Source organism: Plasmodium relictum (assembly GCF_900005765.1).
Source record: "Plasmodium relictum strain SGS1 genome assembly, chromosome: 8".
Classification (NCBI taxonomy): domain Eukaryota; phylum Apicomplexa; class Aconoidasida; order Haemosporida; family Plasmodiidae; genus Plasmodium; species Plasmodium relictum.
The window spans coordinates 109,445-135,376 of NC_041686.1; the positions used below are offsets into that span (position 1 = coordinate 109,445).

At 18.4% G+C, this 25,932-nt stretch overlaps 10 protein-coding genes across 10 annotated transcripts; 3 read left to right on the plus strand and 7 right to left on the minus strand.

Moving 5' to 3' along the window:
• Window positions 1-29: 29 nt before the first annotated feature.
• Window positions 30-1,113, minus strand: PRELSG_0802500 (conserved Plasmodium protein, unknown function; the record flags this gene model as incomplete). The annotated part of the gene is made up of 4 exons (XM_028676079.1): window positions 30-362; window positions 458-555; window positions 659-895; window positions 981-1,113. 4 exons carry the CDS (start codon window positions 1,111-1,113, stop codon window positions 30-32), a joined length of 801 nt encoding a protein of 266 aa, XP_028532604.1.
• A 577-nt stretch (window positions 1,114-1,690) lies between these two features.
• On the plus strand, window positions 1,691-3,060 carry PRELSG_0802600 (ADP/ATP carrier protein, putative; the record flags this gene model as incomplete). The annotated part of the gene is made up of 3 exons (XM_028676080.1): window positions 1,691-1,898; window positions 2,034-2,348; window positions 2,570-3,060. 3 exons carry the CDS (start codon window positions 1,691-1,693, stop codon window positions 3,058-3,060), a joined length of 1,014 nt encoding a protein of 337 aa, XP_028532605.1.
• Window positions 3,061-3,838: 778 nt separating this feature from the next.
• Window positions 3,839-4,768, plus strand: PRELSG_0802700 (conserved Plasmodium protein, unknown function; the record flags this gene model as incomplete). The annotated part of the gene is made up of 1 exon (XM_028676081.1): window positions 3,839-4,768. The coding sequence occupies one exon, from the start codon at window positions 3,839-3,841 to the stop codon at window positions 4,766-4,768; it is 930 nt and encodes a 309-aa protein (XP_028532606.1).
• A 201-nt stretch (window positions 4,769-4,969) lies between these two features.
• PRELSG_0802800 (methionine--tRNA ligase, putative) lies at window positions 4,970-7,123 on the minus strand (the record flags this gene model as incomplete). The annotated part of the gene is made up of 1 exon (XM_028676082.1): window positions 4,970-7,123. The coding sequence occupies one exon, from the start codon at window positions 7,121-7,123 to the stop codon at window positions 4,970-4,972; it is 2,154 nt and encodes a 717-aa protein (XP_028532607.1).
• Window positions 7,124-7,676: 553 nt separating this feature from the next.
• Window positions 7,677-10,790, plus strand: PRELSG_0802900 (conserved protein, unknown function; the record flags this gene model as incomplete). Its single annotated transcript, XM_028676083.1, has 1 exon — window positions 7,677-10,790. The coding sequence occupies one exon, from the start codon at window positions 7,677-7,679 to the stop codon at window positions 10,788-10,790; it is 3,114 nt and encodes a 1,037-aa protein (XP_028532608.1).
• A 278-nt stretch (window positions 10,791-11,068) lies between these two features.
• On the minus strand, window positions 11,069-11,427 carry PRELSG_0803000 (conserved Plasmodium protein, unknown function; the record flags this gene model as incomplete). Its single annotated transcript, XM_028676084.1, has 3 exons — window positions 11,069-11,117; window positions 11,214-11,281; window positions 11,359-11,427. The coding sequence occupies 3 exons, from the start codon at window positions 11,425-11,427 to the stop codon at window positions 11,069-11,071; spliced, it is 186 nt and encodes a 61-aa protein (XP_028532609.1).
• A 353-nt stretch (window positions 11,428-11,780) lies between these two features.
• Window positions 11,781-12,689, minus strand: PRELSG_0803100 (conserved Plasmodium protein, unknown function; the record flags this gene model as incomplete). The annotated part of the gene is made up of 1 exon (XM_028676085.1): window positions 11,781-12,689. The coding sequence occupies one exon, from the start codon at window positions 12,687-12,689 to the stop codon at window positions 11,781-11,783; it is 909 nt and encodes a 302-aa protein (XP_028532610.1).
• An 824-nt stretch (window positions 12,690-13,513) lies between these two features.
• Window positions 13,514-14,539, minus strand: PRELSG_0803200 (conserved Plasmodium protein, unknown function; the record flags this gene model as incomplete). Its single annotated transcript, XM_028676086.1, has 2 exons — window positions 13,514-14,421; window positions 14,530-14,539. 2 exons carry the CDS (start codon window positions 14,537-14,539, stop codon window positions 13,514-13,516), a joined length of 918 nt encoding a protein of 305 aa, XP_028532611.1.
• Window positions 14,540-16,731: 2,192 nt separating this feature from the next.
• Window positions 16,732-20,877, minus strand: PRELSG_0803300 (regulator of nonsense transcripts, putative; the record flags this gene model as incomplete). Its single annotated transcript, XM_028676087.1, has 1 exon — window positions 16,732-20,877. The coding sequence occupies one exon, from the start codon at window positions 20,875-20,877 to the stop codon at window positions 16,732-16,734; it is 4,146 nt and encodes a 1,381-aa protein (XP_028532612.1).
• A 2,353-nt stretch (window positions 20,878-23,230) lies between these two features.
• PRELSG_0803400 (DnaJ protein, putative) lies at window positions 23,231-25,348 on the minus strand (the record flags this gene model as incomplete). The annotated part of the gene is made up of 1 exon (XM_028676088.1): window positions 23,231-25,348. One exon carries the CDS (start codon window positions 25,346-25,348, stop codon window positions 23,231-23,233), a length of 2,118 nt encoding a protein of 705 aa, XP_028532613.1.
• Window positions 25,349-25,932: the final 584 nt, after the last annotated feature.

A 25,932-nucleotide genomic window follows, 5' to 3' on the forward strand; every position in this document is an offset into this window, starting at 1 on the left:
TAAAAAAAAATAAAATAAAATAAATATAATTAATCTAACAAATTAGGATTATTTGTTAATTCATTCAAAATAACACTTTTATTCACTGGTAAAGAATTAAAAAAGGCATGCACCTTATTATCTATAAAACATTTACAATAAAATATTAGTTCATAATTTTTATCACTGTATATATTTCTTAATTTATTTGATATACGTAACTCATCAAATCTTATAGAAAAGTAAATTCTATTAAAATGTTTACAATCATTATATAATGGCTGTATTTCTTGTTTATATTTATCTCCTATTTCATAACCAAGGTGTAGTGGAATAGTATATACTATTGATGGAGACTCCAATAAAGTGTATTTTATTTTAATCTTTAAAAGAAAAGAAAATATATATTAAATTAAAATAATATTTGTTATTTTGTTTAATAAATTTATTTATTTTTTTTTTTTTTATATATTTATACAGATAATTTAGTTGGAAATACATTTTCGTCGTTATTTAATGGAATATTAATTTCACTTCTATAACTTAAAGGAATATGATCGGTTGATTTTTGCAATCCTAATAATAATTAAAAGAATATAATAACTTCATATATTAAAATTATAATTTTAATAAAATACTTATGAGAATTAGATTTTATTATATATTTTATTTTTTAAACCTCCGTTATATAACAAACAGCTATAATTTATTCCTATAGGATAATAGAAAAATTTAACATTTTCTGAACTGAATATATATGATAAAATAGTATTATTACGAATATTTAATTCTATATTTAATTTTCCTCCAATAATAATCTTATCATTTTTTGATAAAAAATGAAATACGTTTTTATCATTTTGAATTATATTTATTTCAGGTGTATAGGATGTAGTTAAAAACCCTAGTAGTATTCCTAAAAAATTGCAAATATAAATGTATATGAGTATTGCATATATATACACATATCGTATATATTTTTATTTTTTTATCCTTTAAACCTCCTATAAAACAAATGATAAAAAGTATCATTAAATAAATCATATTCATGAAAATCACTTTCTTGTTCACATTTCTTTTTTTGGAAAATTCATTCGCAAATATTTTTTTTTTATAACTCATTTCACTTCCCATAATTATACAGTCATATTAAAAAATTTACAAAAAATAAAAATAAATAATGAAAGGTGCTTGCATCAATGAATGATATAAGAAAAAATTTCATTTGTAATTTTACCAGTAATATAAATTAAAATTTAATATAAATAAGATAAAAATTTAATAAAAGTAAAATACTTTAATGTTTTAAAAGAAAATAGGGGGAAAAAAAAATTGTATATATATATGTTTTAAAAAAAATGAGATGAATTTATTTAAGCCTTGATTACAAAAAAAAAAAAAAAAAGAAAAAAAATAATTTTTTTTTAAATAAGACTTTAGATTACAACATAATAATTTATATTTCACATATTTCCTAAATTTTGTATATTATATATATATGTATTTTTTTTTTTATTTTTAAATTAAAAAATGTTTAATTGTTTTTCTAAAAAAAAAATTTAATAAAATGATATGAATCTTAAAAACTTTAAAACTTATATACTTTTCTAAAGGTTATTATTTTTTTTTTAACAAGTTATTAATATGTTTCTTAATTTACTATCATTTTTTTAACATAAAAATTATAATAATTGTGTATATTATTGTTCTTATGGAAAATTATTATTTAAAAAAAAAAAAAAAAATTAGATATAAAGAATTATATATAACAACGTTCTTAACTCATGGGGGATCAAATTTAATTTCTAAATTTATTGTATCACCTTTAGAGAGAATTGTAATTATTAAACAAACACAACCAGTTTTATTTAGAAATGTTTTAGTTCAGTCATCTTTTACTTACAAAAATATAATAAGAAGTGAAGAAAAAAAATATTATATATATATATTTATCCCTAATATTTACCCTTAATATTTATTATATACAAAATATACTCTTTTTTTTCTTTTCATTTCTTTTAATTATATATATAATTATTTTTTTTTTATTTTAGGTATTTATATGAATCAAGGTTTGACATGTTTTTGGTGGGGATATAATGCGAATATTTTGAATTTTCTATCGTTTAGTTTTTTAAGATTACTATTTCATGACAAAATAAAATATATTCTATCATTAGAGAATAATAAAAATAATTTTTTAATGAACTTTTTTTTATTATATGCATCAAGTTGCTTGGCTGTATCAATTACATATCCATTAGATGTAGCTCATACCTATATGACTTTGAATCACGAAAAAATAAAAAATAAAAAATTATACAACAGAAGTATTTTTTTTTTTATATATGATCAATTATTAAAAAAAAGTAAATACAATAAAAATAATATATGCATTTATATCATATTTTTGTTTTTTTATATTAATTATAATAATATTCTAATAAGTATAGCATAATATTCTTTAATATATATGTTTTACTTTCACTATATTACATTATTTCTTGTTCTTAATTTTAATAAGTATATTTCATATATATTTTCATTTAATTATTTTTTATAATTATTAATTTCTTTTTTTTTTTTAAAGAAATTAGAAATATATACTGTGGATACAGCTTATGTCTTCTTAATTTTATTCCATATTTGTTGATAACAACAAAGTTGAATGATTTATTTACAAAATATTTTATTGAATTACATTTGAATAGAAATAATGATGAGTTAATAAATATTGAAAAGGGTAGGCACATAAGTGAAGAATATAAGAAATTATTCAACAAATCTCCTAGTTTTTTTTTTTATATCTTTTTAGGGGTATTAACCGGCTATACAGCACAAATAATAACATACCCTTTAGAAACAATCAGAAAAAAATATCAATATTATAAATTGTATGAACAAAATTTTCCCAAATCATTAAATCATTATAATTATCTAAACAATACAAAAACAAAACATATTGTAAACAGAATTTCTAATAATTATAAAGGATTTTTAATGCATTCCTTTAAGTTAATACCTGAATACTTTATTTTTAGTTTTTTTTTTTATTATGTTAAGAATAATATGCCAATATAATGCATCTTTCTTTTCAAATTTTAATACTTTTGTTTCTTATTTGATTTTCGATTTTAATTTTTTTTTATTAATTTTTTTAATATTTCATTTATGAATTTTTTTTTTTTTTTTCTTATAAATAATGATTTTTATTTTTTATTTGTTCCATTTCTGAAATTTTTAATTTCTATAATATTTTTTTTTTTTTCTGCTGTTCAAAAGTATACATTTTATTAAAATATTTTTTTTAATTATTAAACATTTCTATATGTTTTTAATTTTTTTTTTTTTTAAGACATTTAATGTGATATTATAATATTAATTTTGTTTAATTTTAATTAATAATATCTTTTAATATAACATTAGTATTTTTCTTCCTTAATGTTTTTTTTTTTATTTTTAATATGTTCTTAATGATCTATTTTTTTTAATTCGTGAATTTAAGTATATTTTTTTTTTTTTTTTTTTTTTTGTCTATGATATGTACCTATTATCAAAGAAAACAATTTTATTTTTATTTCTTTATTGAAAATTTTTATTTTATAAATTATGTATAGCAAATAAGGCATATGAATAATATTTTATCTTTTAGCAATTATCAAAGGGTAAAATATATTAATAGAAATATTAAAAAAAAAGGAAATGAACGAGTTGCTAAAAATAATTATATTATTATTTGCAAAAAACATACGAGTTATATAAATAAATGATAAATATTATATGCAATACATTAATTATATTCCTATGTCTACAAATACTAATTTTAACTATATTGAACTGAAAAGAGAAGAAAACAAAAATGCAGAAAATTTTCATAAAATTAAAAAATTATAATATTTTAAGAATAGAAAAAAAATATGGTGGTACATCTTTACTAACAAAAATTGGCCAATCTTTCAATCAAGAAAATTTAAAAAATATGAAGATGAAATTAAATTATGAAAAAGATTCAACTAGCATATTAAAAAATTCAGATACTAACGTATTTAAAAATTTTATTGATATATTCAGAAAAACTAATATAAAAGATAAATTGAAAATGAATGATAGCGAAAAGAAAGAAAAGGAATTTTTTGAATATTATATGAAATGTTTAATGAAATATGAAGGAATTTTTACATATAAAAAGTTTCAATTATTTTTAAAAGATTTATGTGATTATTTTAATCTTTTTAGTATACGGTACAAATATAAAAAAAAAATTAATCCGCAATTGGAAAAATTAAAAAAACAGTATGAAGTATTAAATTCCTTTTTACCATATGAACTGGATTCAGATGATTATAAAATATTTCATAAAGAAAGTAAAAAATACTTAGCTCAGTCATGTAATGTTGACATAAAATTTATTGATGAATTATTATTATTCCATGATTCGTTAAAGACAGATAGGACTTGGTTTTATAGGAGAATATTATTAAAAAGAAAATTACCTGAAAGCTTTGAAGAAAGAGAAATTGAGGCACCATTCGATAGACCTGTTACTAAAACTTTTAATTATAACATAAAAGAATCATCATTGGAATATGAAGAATATCTTAATAAAAATTCTAGAAAATTAAAATTCAAAAAATGGTATTCTAAAAAACATCCATGGTTTAGAAAAAATACATCTGGTAAAGACAGATGGAGAATTAGACCATATACAAAAAAATTTCCATATTTATATTATTCTCGTATACCTAAATATCTATATTTATCTAGAAATAAACCAAAAATTAAAAATTAAAATATTTGAAGAAAAAAAAATTCACAAAAAAAAAATTATTCTATTATTAAATATTTCAAAATTTCCATATATTAACACATAAAACAGATATAATATATATATATATATATATATAAAATATAAATGAATAAAAATATTTATAAGGAAAATATGTATATATATTTATACATACAAAAAAAAAAAAAAAAAAAAAAAAATATTTCAAATAATTTTAATTAATTTTTTTAATACAAAATTTTCTGTTCTCTTTTCCAACATATCTATAGAAATATTATTTTCATTTATATTTTTTAAACCTATATTTTTTAAAATATTAAGAGAAATTTGAGGTATAACTGGATACATAAAAATAGAAAAAAATTTGATGCTTTCTAATGTTTCATATATTATCGAATTGAATTGATAAGAATTATTTATATAATTCCAAGGTTTCTTATGAACAAAAAATTTATTAACATTTTTTATTAATGTCATTATATTTTCTAAAAAGAGAGGAAATTCCATTTTTTTTGTAAAGTTAATTAATTTTTCTTTTATATCTCTACACTCATTTAAAATAGAAGAATTATTATAGTCATCCGTTTTTATTTCTTGAATTATTTTATAATTATTTACAAGGCATAATGATAATACCCTATACAGTAAATTCCCTACATTATTACGAAGAAATAATTCAAAAGCTTGTAAATTTTTTTCTTTAAAATTTTTATCTTCATATATATTGGCGCATCCAATAAAATATATTCGTATTACATCAGAATTATATTTTTCTAATAAAGTAAAAGGACTTACAATATTATTTAAACTTTTTGACATTTTTATATTTTTATTCTTTATCAAACCATGACAAAGTATTTTTTCAGGAAACTTTAAATTTAAGCTTTTTAATAAACACATATAAAGAATACCATGAAATTTTAATATATCTTTTCCTATTATTTGAATAAAAGGATTCCATGCCTTTTCAAATAGATTAAAAAAATTAATATTATTAATTTTATTAATACTATTATTATTATTATTATTATCATTATTATGAATATTATTGTTGCCATCTTTATTATTATTAATGTTTACTAAATTTAAAATATCTTCATATGAACAAAGAATATCACTTGTTTTTATGTTTTCTGAACTTAAAAAATCATTAGAAAATAAATTATGAGAAGTATGATATTCATTGTTTTTCTTTTTATGTTTTAAGCTGTTTTTTTTAATTATATACAGTATAGATGATATATACGATAACAGCGCATCAAACCACACATATATAGTTCCTTTTTCTTCTCCAGGGATTTTTATTCCCCAATTAGTATTATATCTACTTATGCAAATATTTTTTAAATCATTTTTTAAAAAAAATATTATTTCCTTTTGTAAATAATTTGGAAATATATAATTCTCATTGCTTTCATAAAAATCAATCAAGAATTCTTGAAATTTTATTATATTAAAAAAATAACTATTCTCTTCTTCAATATATATTACATTTTCTTTATTTTTTTTTTCTTTTAACTCTATTTCACCTAAATATCTTTCTTCACTTATGTCATAATACCCTTTGTAAACATCTTTATATATATAATTATTATTTATTAAATAACTCCATATATTTTGAACAAAGGATTTATGAAATTCATTAGATGTTCTATAGAATAAATTTATTTTTATATCTAATTCATTATTCATTTTTTTGTAATATTTGCAAATATTATCAATATGTTCATTATTAGTTATATTCATTTTTTTTGATTTCAATTCTATCTTCAGACCATGTTCATCCATTCCTGAAAAAAAAATCAATTTCCTTTCATTTTCATTTCTTAATTTTTCAAATCTACTTATTACGTCGCCTAATATATTACAATAGGCATGTCCTATGTGAGGTTTATCATTCCCATAATAAAGTGGTGTGCTCATAAAAAGACACTTTTCATTTTTATCTGATTTTTTTAAATAATCTAATATATTATCTATATCATCATTATTTATATACTCATTTTTTATTTTATTATTTATTTTATCACTAACTACATCAATGTTATATTTATTTAACTCATTTTTCATTAAAATTTTTGAGCCATTTCTAATAGATACTAATTTGTTTAGTTTTACCTGTATTATATTATTTATTTTTTGTTCGCACCCATTTTTAGGATAATTTTTTACAAATAAATATTTCTTAGGTCTTACTATATAAACATATAATTTTACTTTTCTCTTTAGGTTATCAAAGGGATCATTTTTTATTTTCTTACAATAGGAAAGAGAATAACAAAAAACAATTTTTTCCTTAAAAATTTTTATTATTAATATAGTATTAAAATATATGAAAAATAAAAGAAAATATTTCATAATTTCTTTTAATTTTGTAATTTTTTTTTGTTATAGTATTTAAAAATATATACCCTAATACTATATAGAATCTGTAATTTTTAACTCATTTTTTTAAAATAATAAATTTATAATTTAATTATTTTATTTATTATAATATTTTCACTTTTTTTTTTTGTAAAAACATTTTATGAAAAATAAATTTGCAACATTGAAGTTAATAATGAGGATTTTCTTTTATAAACATATTTTGTAGAGAATAAAAAAAAATAAAAATCCAAAAATTTAAGATTTTTTATTTTATTATAAAAAGCATGTTGTCAAAAATATAATATAAAAAAAAATAAAGTAAAATAACATAAAATATATATAAGTATTGTATATTTTCATTTTTTCTTATTTTTTCTGTGAAGAAAATTTGTATAGAATAAACTGAAAAGGCATATAAATAAATATCGTATATTTATTATAATTTAATTTTTTTTTTTTTTTATTGTCTCAATTAAGATATAAAAAATTTAGTAAGTTTTTGTTTTTGTTTTTATTTTTTTTGTTTTTTTGAGTAAAATTTAAAATGAGTAGAAATAATAGAAAAAATAAAAAAAGAGCAACATTAAATGAACTGTATGAGTTGGAATTTGTAAAAAAAGAAAAAAAGAAATTAAAAAAATTAAATTTTTACAACAAAAAAGATGATGAATTGATAAAGCAAACAAACAATGAAAATAATAAGGAAAATAAGTTGAATGGTATTTTACTGAAAAAGTATGAACAATTAAAGAAGTTTGAAGAACAACAAAAATGTAAATTCTTAGGAGAAGAAAAAAAAAAAAGGGCATATGAAGAATTTTTAAAAATTTTGAAAGATAAGAAAAAAAAAGATATAAATAATACTTCAAGTAATGAAATAAATCACTCAGAAAGTGTTTCTTCCAATGACAGCATAGCATATAGTAATAAGAGAGATGACAAAAATGAACAGGAAAGAACTCATGAAAAAATGAAACAAGATCAGATTGAAAATGAAAATATAATGAATAATAGAAAAAGAAAAAATAATGATGAAATATATATGTTTTCTTTAATAAAAAATATAAAAAATCAGAATAATTATTTAAAAATAAATAATGAAAATTGTAACAACATTTTTAATGAAATGCCTATTAATGATAATAATGTATGTTATAATAAAATTAACAATATTAGTAGTTTTAATAATAATAATAATAATAGTATAAATTTTAATAAAAGCAATATCACAAATAACATAAATATTTATAAAACTTTACCTATTGATGACGATAATATAAATTTTAATAATAATGTCAATAATAATAATAGTTATAATATTAATAATAACGTTAATTATACAAACATTTGCAATATTAATTCTTATTATTGTAAAATTTATAATGCCAATAGTATTTACAGTAATTATAATAATGAAACATATAAGTTATATGAAAATAAAATGGATTACTATTTTACTTTTTGTCAGAACATAGATGAGAGATTTATTGAAGAATTTTGTAAAAAAAAGTTAAATAAAAAAAAGAAAATAGATGAAGAACAAACAAATAAAAATAAAACTATTGAAAATATTTATGTGTCTTCTAATTTATTTTTAGAAACTAATATTTTTAAGAAAAAAGAAAATAGTGAAAAGGAATATACAAGCCAAATTTTTAATAATATTGAAATTAAACCACATTTTTTTTGTAATTATTTTGAAAAAAATCACATATCTTACTATTTGATGAATATTTTAGATACAGAGCCAAAATGTATTTTAGATGAAGAGAATTTTTATAATATTGATAAAAATATAACTTTTAATTTAAAAAGATATCTTGCCTTTTTTAAGCATCCCATTGCGTATTTTAGCAATGTTATATATAAATATATAGAAGATTATTATAATATTAAAATAAAAAAAATAGTGCATAATGAGAGAGAGAAAGAGGAGAAGGAGAAAAAAGAAGATGAAGTTAAAGATGAAGATAAAAATGAAGATAAAAAGAGTGATGATAACAATGAAATTATAGAACAAAGTATAAATTTAAAAACTAATAAAAAAAAAAAAAAAATCTTTTTTGATATTTCTGATGTTATGAAAAGCGAAGAAATGAAAAGTTATTTTCATTATATTAATTCATATGTAGATGTTTTATATGCAAATAAAAACGTTTTGAATAGCCATTTTATAAGATTATTAAATAGTATACATATTTTAAATCATTTAAAAAAAAAAAGGAAAAGAAGAAAATATATAAATAAGAAAATAGAAAAGTTAGAAAGAGTTGAACAGGTAAAAAAGGAAAACATAGAAATAAAAGAGGATTTTTGTGATGAAAGTTTTGCTAGACCTAAGATTTTGATTTTATGCAGCTTTAGATATATCACTAAAGAATATATTGATTTAATTTGTAATTTACTAACACTCACTGAAGTAAAAAATAAGAATAAATTTTTGAATGAGTATGATATTACGAAGGATGAAAGAAAAAAAATGAAGGAAATATATTCAAAAAAAAGAAAAACTCTTGACTATATAAATTTATATCGAGGTAATAATGATGATTGTTTCAGATGTGGAATAAAGTTATTAGAAAATGAGAAAAAAATTCAACTATATAGTCCATTTTATGATAGTGATATCTTAATATGTTCTCCTCTTGGCTTAGATATTATTATTAAAGAAAGTAAAAAAGAGGAAGATTTTGATATGGACAGTGAAAGTTCTGACAATTACGATTTAAAAGATGAAAATATATCAAAAAGAAATAAAAATAATAAATCGCAAAAACAAAAAAAAAAAAAAAATAGTAACAGTAAAAAGAAGTTATATGAGTATGATTTTTTATCATCTATCGAAATTTTGATAATAGACCAAATAGATACAATATTAATGCAAAACTTATTAATATTAAAAAATGTATTAAATTTTATAAATAAGCCTTTATTAAGGTGGGGAAATGCTAATATAAATCGAATACCTAAATATATAATAAATGGATTTTTAAAAAATTATAGACAAACAATAATATCTTCTAGTATTTTAGATACAAATTTTATTTCCTTAATTCAATCAGCTGATAATTTTAGATCATATTTAAAATTATTTATAAAAAATGATGATAATATTTTATTGCAGGTAAGAGATCTTAATATTAATCAATATTTTAAAAAAATTGAATGTGATAGTATTTTAAAAATAGAAGAAAGTATAATAGATTTCATCTCAACAAATGTAATTGATATTTTATCTAATATAAATCAACTAATTATCTTTTTACCAACATATATAGAATACATAAGAATATATGAAATATTAAAAAAAAATGATATTACTTTTAAGGGCATTAATGAATATACAGATGAAAAAAAACGCATAAAAATTCTGAAATTGTTTAAATTTAAAAGAATTAATATTTTATTAATTACTGGTCGTTTAATGTTTTATGAAAGATGCACTTTTAAAGGAGCAAATAATGTTATTTTTTTTTCTCCTCCCAAATTTATTTTTATGTATTATGAATTAATTAAAGATTTAACTAAAAATTCTAATTCATCCTCTATATGTTATTACACAAAATATCACACATACGAATTAGAAAGAATAGTAGGGCAAAGTAGAGCTTTACAATTGATAAAGGAAAATAATGGGAAAATTACCTTGTTTAAATAAAATGAACATAATATTCATTTTTAAATTTTTGAAAAGTTGAAATTTAATAAATCTTTATTTTTAGTTTTGGAAAAAAAAAAAAATAAAAAAAAAAAAAATAAAAAAAAAAAAAAATAATAAATAAATAATTAAAATATAGATTATCTTAAATTGTTTTATGTAAAATTTTCTTTTAATTATTATATAAAATTTAATTATAAAATTTCATATTCTTTTTATGTATGCAATTTATTTTTTTATTTTTTTTTATTTCTACGCATACTTTATAAAAAATTTATTTATATTTCATTTATAATTTTTTTATAAATATCTACATTTGGATTTCTTCTGTATAAAAAAAAAAAAAAAAAAATATAGCAAAATTTTCAATTATGAATTTGAATAAAGTAATTAAATATGTATATATTTTAAATGTAGATTTACTTAAGAATATTTAATTTTATTAGTTCAGAATAAAAATCAATTTCTAGTTTTTCAAGTTTAGATACCACCTTTAATAAATCGTAATTTTATAATTATATTCATATATATTTTAAATTTATTACAAAAACTTTTATTTTATTTATACCTGTTTTGCTTTTAATAATTGCATTTCGTAATTTGTTAAATTTTTGTTTTTACTTGAATTTTTATCCATTTTGATGTAAATAGAAATTATACTAAAAAAAGAAAAAATTTTAATACTCTAAAAATTTGGACTAAAATTTAGTGATATTAATTAAAAAAAAATTATAAAATATATTTTTATTACAAGTTTTTTATAATATTTAAGAAAAAATAATATGTGCAACAAAAATTGACATTCCATTTAAAAAAAAGAAAAAGACAACACAAAAAAATATCTTTTTGTATAAAATGAAATTTTATGCACATACATCATTATAAAAAAAAAAAAAAAAAATTAAGTTTTTTTTTTTTTTTGTAGCTTATTATTTTTTTTTTTTTATAATGTGGAATTAAAATTATTCGTGGTAACAATTTAACTGAATATTAAAATTCAAAAAATTTTGATAACTTATAATTATCTATTGCTTTTTGTTCATTAATTTTCATATTAAAAGATCTAATGAACTTTATATTTTTATTTAAAATTTCAAGAAAATTTAATAAATTATGTGAACTAACTTCTTTTATTAATATATTCAAGTTACTATTTTTTCTACAACTACTAAAATATTCAGAGAATAAATTTTTAGTAACAAAATCTTCGTCAATTAAATTTTCATTTTTTTTTTTAATATCCTTATCATGCTCATGTGCAAAAGATTTTTTGAGATAAACTACATTTAAAAAATTATCTAGTTCATTAATAAGATCACTTCTTGCATATATGTTATGTTTATCTATATGATTATCTATTATAGGAATTTTATTTTTATAAGAATCTATTTCTTTATCTCCTATTAAAATATTTTTTTCTAAGTCTATACTTTCATGTGATTCTTTTATGTTATTATTTTCATTTTTCTTTCTTTGTAGTAATGAATTATTATATAGCTTATATATTAAGAAAACTTCATCAAATTTTATTATATTTTTTTTTTTTTTTTTTTTACTACTTAAATTAATGGTAGCATAGTTTTCTAAAGCAAATTGTATAAAAAAATCTGTATTTCCTTTTAGAATATTAAAAATAGTTAAATATAAATCAATGAACTTCTCAATATTTTTTTTCGATTTCTCCAGATTTCTTATATTAAAAATGCCTTTTTTTTCATTTCTATATTTTTTTATATTATTATTCTCCTTTATTTTATCAAAAGAATAATATACATTAAAAATCAGCTTACGGAAAAGTGTGTTAACTAATAAACATAGACCTTCTTTAAATCTATATATTAAAAAATAAGAACAAAAAATATTATAATGTAAATATTTATATTTAATTACAAAAAACATAAAAATTATAACTGAAATAAAGAAAAATAATACAGTTTTCAATGTTCCACTAATAATATTTAAATATTAATTATATTTTAAGATTACAAAAAATAATATTTTCTTTACAATAAATAAGAAATAATTTTATGTTCTATTTACATTTAATTTTCTTTGTTATGTATAACTAATATATTTTTAGTTTTTAATGTTTATTTAATTTGAGATCTTATTGAATATGCATATATATATATTAAATATATTTTTTTTTTTTTTCTACTTTAATGATAAAGCACTACAAGTTGTCATTCTCCTTTTCCCTTTCTTTTCTTTTTCTTTTATTTATTTTTAATTTATTGATTTTTAGCAATTTAAAAATATGAAATAAAACATAAATAAGTTTAGATGAGTTTGGTAAAATAGTAATAAAAATATCAAGAGATACAAAAATTAAAATATTTCATACTTAAAAAAAATTCTATAAAATTCATTTCAGAAAAAAAAAAAAATAATTATATTAAAATTTTTATAAGAATAATTAATAAAACTTATTTATCTTAATTTAACATATAAAAAAAAAAATATATATTTTTATTCTAAACTCTGAATTAATAATTCTCATATACAGTTAATATCTCAAAATAAAAAAATAGACAAAATTTTATAGAAGCATTTTTTCCTTATGAATATATTATTTTAAATTTTAAATATTAAGAAAAATAATAAAAAAATTACATAATTAATATTAAGAAGAAAATTATTTTTTAAAAATATGTCAATCCTGATATTAGTTTTTTTTTTTTTTTTTTTTTTTTTTCTCCTTACAATTATTCTAAAATTTCTAATTATTCATTTAGCAAAAAATCCAATTCTAAAAAAATTCTTTTTATAATATTTTTTTTGATGAATCCATTATAATTATATTCGTCTTTTCTCATTAAAAGATATTCTATATAACGTAAAATTTTTTCATTGTCATTCTGATAATTTTTTTCAATAAATAAATCGAAATGAGACATTTTAATAGAAGGGAGCTCTTCGTAATAATGAGGTTTTAACGGATTTAAGCTATACATGTTTGATAATGAATATTTTTTTTCTTTTTTTTCATTTTTTATATTATTATCAAGTAAAAAGTCAAAAACTTTTTGATTTAAATTAAGATTATTATATGATATTTTTTCTTCTAAATCATTATGAGTATATGAATAATATGTATTACTTTTTTTAATTTTGTAATTATCATTATTATATACAGAAATATTGTTTTTTTTAAACGATCTAAAATTATTTAATCTCTCTCTTATTTCATTTTCATTTGATTTTGAAAAGTATGCGTCTCTAAAAGTAAATCCTCTCGAAAAAAAAATAAGTAATAATTTATTTACATATGATTTTAGTATATTCTCTAATTTAAATATTCCATATATTTTCTGAAGATCTTTAAAATTCTTATAAGTTTTCCCCCTAAAATACATTGAATATTTAGATTTATTATATAGTTCATTGAATATTTTGCCTAATTTTGATTTAATTGTTTTTTCTATAATGCATATACTAATTGAGAAATCATTTGATTTCACAAGCTTCGATTGGTTATGTATTTTTAAATAATAAAACACTTTTCTCAGTATATATTTTTCATTAATTATTTTATTTAGTATTTCTAGTGCTCTACCTCTTTTTAATGTACTTACAACTAATATTTTTCCTTCTTCAAATGTTAGAAATTTTTTCTTTAATTCAGGGTTAACTTTTAAAAAATTAAAAATAAATAAAAATTATAATTAAAATTTTTTTAAAAATATGAATACATATAAATTTTTAATTTTCTTATTATCCTATTTTTTTTTTTTTTTACCTCGAATCATAGTGAAACATTATATTATTTACTTTTCAGCGTATAAAAAAAAAAATTTTTTTTATGTAGGATTTAATTTCATTTAAATTCAAATATAATATTTTAAATTTTAAATAAATTAAATAAAAAAAGGTAAGCTCATAGTTTTTTTAATTTTAACTCTACATATTAAAAAAAAAAAAAAACAGAAAAAGACGAAAATGAATAGAAGAAAAAAGTAATTATCAAAAAGCAACTAACAAAGAAAAAAAAAAAAAAAAGCCAAAAATAAACAAATCAAAAGTATAATTAAAAAATAATAATGAATAAAATAAAAAAAACAAAAGAGAAAGGAGGAAAATGAAAATTTAATTTATTCTTGATGATAAATAATTCAAAATATTGGTTTTGCTTTGTTTATATAAAATTAAAATTTACATCAAATGTTTTCTTCAATTATTATATAAAGTTTTTTTCTATATATTTTTTTGTTTAATAAAAAAAATATTCTGTCTAAAATTTTAAAATCATAAATGCATGCATTTTTTTTTCAAAGTTCGTTTTTCTTTTATGAGAAAAATTAAATGAAATTTCGATAGAACAGAAAAATAAAAAGAGGGCCTTTAAATTTACTAAAGATAAGAATAAAAAAAAAAAAAAATAAAAAAAATAATAAAATAAAATAAATAAGCATAAACATCATCTATAAACCTTAAAATACAATGGAAAATAAATAAAAAAATGTATTTTATTTATAATATTATTGTTTTTTTCTTGTTTTTTAAATTGAGAAATAAATTTTTATTAATAGAACTTAAATATATTTCTATATATATCTTTCCTTTAACATATGCTATTTTTCTATTATTTTAAAAAGCTATATTTCTTTTTCTTAGAGACAAAATGAAAGATATATTATTTAGAGCATATAAATGTATCAATTAATTTTGAAATATACTTGTATATTTTCAGTTTTTATAAATAAAAAAAAAATTAAATAATATATTAGATTTATTCCTTGAAAAAAGGTAGTATTAAATAAAAAATATTTTCTTTGTAAAAACAAAAATTAATTTTTACATTTATATATTAAGTATTAATACTTTTATAAAAAAAAATTTACTATTTTTAATTCTTTTTATCAAAATGTTATTAGGTAATAATTATTTCATATGTATTGTAGTTATTGTATATGTTCTGTTTATTATAGTATTTGATATTTCTATGTTCATATGTATTATGTTTACTTTTATCAACCTTCTTTATATAGTTGTTCAGAAATTAAAAAATTTTGAAAGAATTGATAAAATATTTAATACATATAATATAACTTATTTTAAAATTTTTATGTTTTCAAAATGGTTTTATTTAAAAAAATTAATATATGATTTCTTGAAAAAAAAATACAACAATGCTTCTTTTGTCTAAAATATAAATAATATTCAATGGCTAGATATTGTTTTGAAAAAATATTTTAATTCATATTTTTAATTCAAATAAAAATATTAGTTAATTTTGTTAATTATAACAACATTAGCCTTAACAATAAGAATTATAATAAAGGGGCTATAATAATGATACTTATTTAAAATTAAAAATTTATATTATTATATTTTTTATTTTACTATTTTGTTTTTCTTTCTTTCTTTCTTTCTTTCTTTCTTTTTTTCTTTCTTGTGTAACTGATTATTTTGCTTTCTCATTAGTTTTGTATTTATAGAAATATTTTTATTGTGTGATAAATGTTTCTTAATTATTCTTAAATTTCTTCAAATGTTTTTGCTTTAGAGTTAACTTATCTTTCTTTTCCTTATGATACTTCAATATCATTCTATTAAATATTCATTAAATAACACTTTTTATTATATTTCTTCTTTTTATTTTTCCTTTTTCAAATTTTATATAATTTTATTTCTTAAATTTATTAATTATTTCTAGCATAATGGGTTCTCTCTTTTTCAGTTTTCATATTTAAAATTATCACTCTTTGAGTTCTTTTTTAATTCATATTACTGATATTTTATTCTACTACTCCCATATTAAATTACACATATATACAACCAAAAGGAATATATTACAAGAAAAAAAAAAAAATAATAAAAAAAAAATAAATATACTTTGCATTACAAATAATCTTATTCTTATTCATTATTTTTTTTTTTTTTGTTTTGTTATGAAAATTTTCTAATGCTCTAAAAACTTCATACGGTAAAAGAATTAAGCTTAGGTAAATTGCGTATTTTGAGATAGTTGTTGTGTATTATCACAATTTAATTTAAAATCATCAAAAATCATAGAACTACCTTGAGACATCATATTTTGAATAGGAGAATTACTCAAAATGTTATTTTTGAATTTTTTATTTGTAGTTGACTGAGTAGATTCATTTTTCTCATTCAAATATATATATGGAATAGAACCATTATTTTGATTATTTTTATAATAAAATAAATAGGGAAAAAACATATCGTAGTTTTTTGAAACAGAATTATCATAACTTTCCTTATTATTTAAATCTAATGAATTATTAGATACATTTTTATCTTCACTTTGATTATTATAATACAATAAATTATGAGTTGAGAAATTATTGTTTGGTGGAATAGACATATCATAATTTTTGTTATTTTCTGTTAAGAAATTTTTAGTATCAATAGAATAATCATTAAATTGAGATAACTGACTTAAATTATTAATATATGAATTAAAAATATTTTTATTTCCATGTTTATTAATATAACTAAAAAAATCTTTATTTATAATAGAATCACTACAGTAACTATTATTAGATAGATTAACATTGATAAATGAATTATTATTATTATTACTATTATATTTTCTGTTGTGTGAGGTATTAGATATTTTATTTTTTTCTTTTTCATAATTTTGAAAATAATTGAAATTAGTATATCTAGATGGCAATTTTGTAGGAGTAGGAATATTAATATTAACAGGCTTTAAATTAGATAAACATCCTTCTACAATTAAATCTTTTTTTTTGAATTGACTTAACAAATTTATCCATACTGAATTAACATTAGTAATTGTTTCATTGGAATTTATTTTTTCTTTTGATATGAAATGATGTCTCGATAATACTTTTGCATTACCACATATTATTAGTCCATATTTAGCTCTAGTTAAAGCAACATTTAATCTTCTAGGATCGTTTAAGAAACCTATACCTAATTTTTTATTAGATCTAACACATGATAAAAGAATAAAATCTTTTTCTCTTCCTTGAAAAGCATCAACAGAAGCAACTTCAATTTCTGCTGAATGTTGAAAAGAAATATTTTTTTGGAACAATGAAGTGATATATGCTCTTTGCCCTTCATAAGGGGTAATGACACCTATTTGATTAGGTTTTAAGCCACATTTCAATAATGTTCGAACTAATTTTTCCATATTAGATGCTTCACTTCTATTTAAATAACTTGTTCCAGATGCAGACATTTCTTCAAGTCCTGTTGAATTATAAAAAAACATTGGGCATTTAGGATTGGGCCAAGGAAAATCTTTCAAAGGATATTCCCTTTCTTTCAATGTAATTCCATTTTGCAAACTTCCATCATAAAAAACATATGAAGGAAATTCACTTAAAGCTGGATGCATACGATACTGTACTTCTAATCTAAATGGAGTAATCCCTAACATGACCAATCTTTCAAATAAACTTTTTCCTAATCCTGCATTTGCTGCTTTTTTGCAAACAATAATCGGCCCTAGCTGACAATGATCACCAACTAAAACAATTTGCTTTGCACCTGTCACTAATGGAACCAAGCATTCAGGTTCTGTTGATTGTGTAGCTTCATCAACTAATACTTGACGAAAACGAAATTTTTTTAACCTTTTATCCATAGCACCAACGCATGTAGCACAAATAACATCAGCTGCTATTAATATTTCATGTTCTGCATAAGAAATTAATTTTTTTAATCTCCTTTCATCTTTTTGAGATAATTCCCCTACTTCCTCTTTTAATTCTAGTAGTTTATTTAATTCTTCACCTATATCTGTTTTCAGTAATTTCATTTGATTATGTAAATATAAATAGTCAGCTACACTTGGTACAGATTCTCTACTTTTCGCACATAATCTTACTACTTTTAAACCACTTCTGTGTATTCGGACAGATAATTGATCTACAGCTACATTACTTGGAGCTGTTACCAAAACTTTACCCATATTCATTTTCGATAAATGATACACTAACGTTGCACAAGTTAACGTTTTTCCTGTTCCTGGTGGACCTTGAATTAATGATAAAGGAGATAGTAAACTTTTTTTAATTGCATCTATTTGAGAATGGTTAAGGGGAGCTAAATTTGGTGCTGAATAATTTCTTATACTCATTACTTTTTTTTGCATCTGTTTATAAAAATTATTTTTATTATATTCTAAAGAATCTTCTGAAATATCATGTCCTAATAATTTATGATATAAAAAGCCACTTAATGAATAAGAATTTAATGCAAATTCATTCAATGCTAATTGCATACGATCATAAGCAGTACTTTTCCAAACAAATTCAACAGTAAATCCTGTAGTTATATTATCTACCCAAGGCCCATCAGCCGTGCCTAAAATTCTTAATTCCAGTGCTATTTCTTCTGTATTATGTAATCTTGATATATGTCCTTCACAACTCCACACCTTTCCATTTGGATATGTATATGATAATTTCAATTCATCTCCTGCTACCAATCTTAATTCACTCTCCTCTTTTACATAAATGAAATGAGCATATCTCTTTTTATTTAAACCAACATCCCATCGAACAGTAACATTTGCTTGCTTTTGGCCTTCTTTTATAGATTTATCATAATCTGCTTCTAATTGAACAAGTGGTGCGAATATTGATTGATAATGGTGAGCATCCTCATATTTTAATTCAACTTTTATTGGCTCATCATTTAATATTTCTAAATCTAATTCATCTATATAAACATCCTTTTTATTTTTCCACAATTCTTCTAATTTATTTACATTATAAGAAGTAGCTAATTTACCTTTTTTTTCTGCTTCTTCAGTAGATGGTATGCTAACTAACCAATCAAGAAAACTTCTATCTTCTATCAAAGGCTGCCACTTTTTTAAATTCCAATCTTTTATATTTCCTAATTCCTCTAAATTATTGTATATATTGTTATTATTACTCTTTTTTTCTTTTTTCTTTTTCTTTTTTCCATCTTCATTATCACAGCTATTAATTTTTTCTTTATTATTTATTTTATTCCTTTCTTCACTTTCATTAAATTTCTTCTTATTATTATTTATTTCATTTCTTTCATTATTAATATAATTATCACCAATTTTATTTTTTTCTTGTTCATTCAAATCACTATATTCATTTTCATCACTCACACTGATTTCATTCTTTCTTTTATTTGTACTATCCTCTTCACTATTTTCATCTTCATCTTCTTTATCCTTTTCTTCCTTTTCCTCCCCCTCTTCTTTTATGATACTTTTATTTTCATTTTTTGTTATATTTTTTTCATTTAATGAAATACAATTAGCTAAACATGGATCTCTACAGATAATGACAACTACTCCTTCTTCTGAAGTTGGCAAGAAACCTAACAAGAATACATTTCTGCAACCACAATTGTAACATTCTAAAATTGTTTCACCTAGTAAACTATTTTTATGTAATTTAATTTCTTTATGTTTCGATCGAACTAAATGAGTAACAATATGACTACCACATGTCCCATATGAGCCATTACAAAACCACCGATTACAATTATTGCATTGAACAACGCTGTCAATTGAATCAATTTCACAATAGCGACATCTGTAATATTTTAATTTTTCTTTATTTTTATTATTCTTTGATTTAGAGTTAGAATTATTATTATTATTATTACTGTCATTTATATATTTTTTGTTATTTTCTTCATAACTCTTTTTTTTTCCTATGTCATAATCTTCTTTTAAATTCTCCATATATTTATTGGACTTATTATCATCATAACTACTTTTTTCAATTACGCTGTCTAAATTATTTTGCAAATTATTCGAATTTAAATATTGATTATTTTTATAATTTTTTTTTTTTTTTTTATAAAGAGAATCATATTCTTCATTTTCTTCTACATTATCTAATCTTTTCTCATTAGAAGAATAAGAATAATTAGTTGATTTACTATTTTTTTTATTCTTTTTATGACTTTTTTCTTTCTTACTTTTTCTTACTCCTTCTTTATTTTTTGTACTATCAGTACCTTTTTTATTATTTTCATCATAATCAGCAGAAAAATAACTATCTTTTTTTTTTTTCTTGTCTCTTATATTACAGAAATCGTTGAATTCATCAAAATCATCTATATCTATTTGGCTATAATCAAATGTGTTATCCATATTTAAATTCACAATTTATACAGTATATCCCTTCAATAAAATTCCTTACAAATAAAAAAAAATAATAATAATAATAAAAAGTACTGACTATTACAGCACATTCGATTTTCCAAATAATAATAAATTATTTTCTCTATTTCAATTTCTTTTTATTTATATGTTTATTTTTAAATACATATAAATATTTATGTAATGCATATATAAATAATTTTTATACTTTTTACATATGTTATCTTGTTTTTTATCTAGTAAAAATTTAATGTTATATTTTTAACATTTTATATATTTTTTTCTATTTCTCCTATTTTGTTATTTTATTATTTTGTTATTTTATTATTTTGCTATTTTATTTTTTGCCTTTTGCTTTTTTTTTTTTGCTTTTTTTTTTTTTTCAAACTGAGTTAAAATGGTTGTAAAAAACCATCTATTAAAATTACGTTAAAATTTAATATTGATATTATTATTTAATTTATGATATTTAAAATCGCAAGAGTTCATTCATTTTTTTATACAAAGAAAAAATAACACGACCATCAAAACGTTTATAAATATATTTATATAAAAGAATTATGCAAACATATGAATATAACTTTACTTTTTCTTTTTTTTTTTTATAATGAAATTTTTATTCTAACTGCCATTTAGATATTTTGCTATTTTGTTCAAGAATTTAACAAATATGTACATATATATATATATATATATATATATATATATATATATTTTTATTAAATCTTTATCGTTCTTATAAAAATGATAATTTATATAAAGTTAATATTTGCAAATGTAAATATTAAATTTTTTGATTACAAAATATTCTCATTATTCTTAATTAATTCTTCTATAATTTTTTTAATAATTTTTATTTTATTATTTTTTTATTTTATTTTATTTTATTTTATTTTATTTTATTTTATTTTATTTTATTTTATTTTATTTTATTTTATTTTATTTTATTTTATTTTATTTTATTATTATTTTTTTTCTTTATTATATATGTACTCTGTAACCAAAAATATGTTATTTTTATTTTTATATTTTTTCTTACTATTCTTAAAACGATAGGCCTTTTTATATATAATTTTATTTTTAATCTTTTAAATGTAAATATTTTATCTATGTATTCATAATTTTCATTTAATAATTACATTTTATAAATATAAGAAGTAAAATAAAACATTCTTTATATAATATTCTATGTAAAATTTGGTTTTACATTTACGCACCTATTTTTTAAGCTATTGCAAAAAATAATATAAATAAAAATATACATGCATAATAACAAAAATGTGAATTTACATAAAAGTATATTAATTTTTTATTACGAAAAAAAAATTATATATCAAATAATATATGACATTTATATATCTTTACATACCTCTTTAGTATTAATATTGAACTAAATTTTTTTAAGAATTATATATACTTAGTTTTAAAATTGTGCTTTGTGTGTAGGTTAAAAAAAAAAAAAAAAAAAAAAAAAAGCTCCTCTATACATTTTATAAACAAATATAAAAAGTACTAAATTTAATTAATAAATTGAAAAAATAAAGAATAAAAAGTAAAATATTTTATATATATGCAAAAAAGAATACATAAAAAATACAAAGATCTATACACCAAAATGTATAATTGTTATAAAAGAATGAAAATTCCAATTTATAAATTATAAAATTATAAAAATAAAAAGCATACTAAAAAAAAAAAAGTGATAAATTCATTAATACAGTAAAAAATAAGGTATATTTACAATATCAAAATAAATATATTTACATATGAATTAGTAAAGGTAATATAAATTTTTTATTAGATGTAAGTCACTATTTTTCTTTTCAACTTTATAGATTTACACACATTATGTATTTTTGAAATATTTATTAAAACAATTTTTTTTTCATTATGTTTATAGCAGATGCTTAAAAAATCCTTTGTTTATAATGGTACTTTATTATGTATCTTAATTTTTTAATTTAAATTTATTCAAATATTTTTTCTTAAAAGAAAAAAAAAAGTACAATGTTTAAAAAGTTATTTAATTTAAAGACAATTTTATAGTTTATTAAAAAAATATTAATTGAAAACAAAAAAAAAAAATAATATAAAATAAAAAAAAAAATTTAATAAATTTATTTAAAATGAGAATTATATTAGTAAATGAATTACATTTAAATACTAAAAAAAAAAAAATAAATATGAATATCCAAGTTTGTAAAAATCATTAAAAGATATATATATATATATAGATATACATAATTGTTGTTAAAATACATAATTAAAAAAAGCACTTTTAATATAAAAGTATTCAAATAAAAAATTGGATAAAACGTTTAAATAAATATATTTTTAATAATTGTTAATTGTTTCTCTTATTTTTATTTATTTTTATGGCATTATCGTTGTTTTTATATGCAGCATGACCTTTTATTTCTATATGTTGAAATAATTTATTTCTTGAATCAAAAGTCTGCTTACAAATTTTGCATTGAACATTTTTTATATTTTCTTTTATTTTATGATTAGTATGATTATTGGATTTTGGTTTCCAATCTGAATTTTCTTCAAAAAAATTATTTATTTTATTTTCATTCTTTATAAGCACTTTTTTTTTATTTTTTTTTAATCCTTTTTTTTTTTTTCTTGAAGTTTCATAACCATCACTATAATTATTCAAGCTTCGATCATTCTGCAAATAGTTGTCCACTTCCAATGAGCTTTCTGCTTCTATAAACTTTCCTTTATTTTTTTTTGTATTTCTATACCAAGATAATATATCTTCATTGACGTTTGTAGATTCAGAAGTAACATCATTTTGTTCATTACATGAAATATTTTCTTCACAATTTTTTTTATTTCTTTTTTTTTTTGAACTGGATTTTCCATTTTTTTTTGTTTTTTTGTCTTTTTTTTCATTTTCACATAATACTGTGTCAATAATTTCTTTTTTGCTTTTATTATTTTTGTTTTTATAATCGCACATGATATTTTTATCTTGAAATATATTGTCATAACTTTCTAATACTTCTTCACTTGAAGGATTTTCATTTGATTGTAATATTGTATTTCCACCATTTAATGAAATACTATTATCAACTTTTTTGTATATATTATTATTAATTATTTCTTTGTTTTTAGATTCGGAAAAAGAAAATTCCTTTCTTTCATTATCAGTATCATCCTCTTTCTCTATTTTTTTATCAGAGTTTATTTCCTTTTCTTCCCCTTCTTCCTCAAAAATATTTTTTAAATCGAATTTTTTTGAATTTTTTAAGAAGTTACTTATATGTTTTTTGGATTTTTCATGTGATTCATATTGCTTCATACTTTTAAAATTCTTTTTGCATATTTCGCATCTATATATAATTTTTTCTAAAACATTAATGTATATATCATTGTTAACTTCACTATTATTTATATTCGCATAATTTCTGTTTATTTCTTCATCATTAAAAGAATTTTCATTTCCATATTTATTTTTATCCTCTTCATCATTTACATTTTCTATATATTTCTTTTTTCCTTTTTCTTTTGTATCATTTTTATTTTCTTTTATCTTCAAGCTATAATTTGTGTAATCAGAAAAATCCTTATCTTCATGATTATCAGAAGAATAATTAATTGATTCTTTTTCATCTTCTAAATATTCTCTTTTTTTATTTTGTTCAAATAAGATTTTTCTTTGCATCATTTGCATTTTCTTTTGTTTTTCTCTCTCTTCAATTCTTTTTCTTTTTTCTTCAGCTATTTCAACAATTCTATTTAAATAGCGTACATCATATTTTTTTAAATGGTGAACAAGTGACCTTATGTTTTCATTATATTCTTTTCTTTCTTTCAAGCTTCTTTTTTCATTAGCCTTTTTTAAAGTTCTTCTAATATTTCTATTTTCAAATTCACAACTTTTTATATAATCATAAGAATAATCAAATTTTTTAACTGTTGTAAAATTTGACCAATATTCATAAAAAGCATCAATTTCTTTTCCAGAGGATTTAGAATTACCAAAACTTGGCGCATTAATATTTTCCTTATTATTTTTATATTTCTTTCTTATCTCTTCATTTTCTTCTTTTATTATTTCATCAAATAAATTTTTATATACATTATAAAAACCTTTTTCATTATCATCGAATCCATTATAACAGTTATTATTGAAATATTCCCATATATTTATATTCTTACTTGAATATTTATTTTGTTCATTTTTTTCTTCATCTTCTCTTCCTTGAATAATTCGTTTTCGATTTTTATCATACCATTTTCTTCGTCTTTCATCAATTAAGCATTCATAAGCTTCTTGAATTTTTCGAAAAATATTTGTGTATTTTTTTTGTTGTTCTTCAGATAAATGTGCATTTTTGTCAGGATGATATTGTAAAATTATTTTTTTATAACTTTTTTTTATTTCTTCAATTGTAGCATTATTTTCAACATTTAATATTTCGTAATAACAATTACATTTTTCAATTTCCATAATGTTGGATCTTCTTTTTATATATAAAGTACAATTATATATCTTTTTATTTATACAATATTTTTAATAAAAACATTTACGTATATTCATATAATTAAAATAGGAAAGAAAAAAAAAAAAATCAAAATAAAAAAAAAAATGGAGTAATTTCAATTAACAGTGAATCCGCAATAATAATTTAATTTTTTTTTCTTACATTTTTTCAATATTTATGATGTACATATATATACATACAAATTATTGTATGTATTAATTTTATATTTTAAATATATATTCTTTTCTTTTTATTTTAAATTATTTTTACAAAATAAGAGTACTAATTAATGGCAAATTTATTATTTATTTTTTTTTTTTTTTTACTTTAATATTTAGTGATTTAACATTTAAAAATTGAATGATATAATTCTTTTATTTTTTTTCTTTCTTTTTTTTTTTTTTTTATTATTTCTTTAAAATTATGATGTTGTGATAAATTCTTATAATTTATATTTTATATAATTTAAAAGTTTTTCTTTTTACATAATTTTATTTATTTTCTAATAATCAAGCATTGCAAGCACAAAAGATATATATAACTAGTTTTT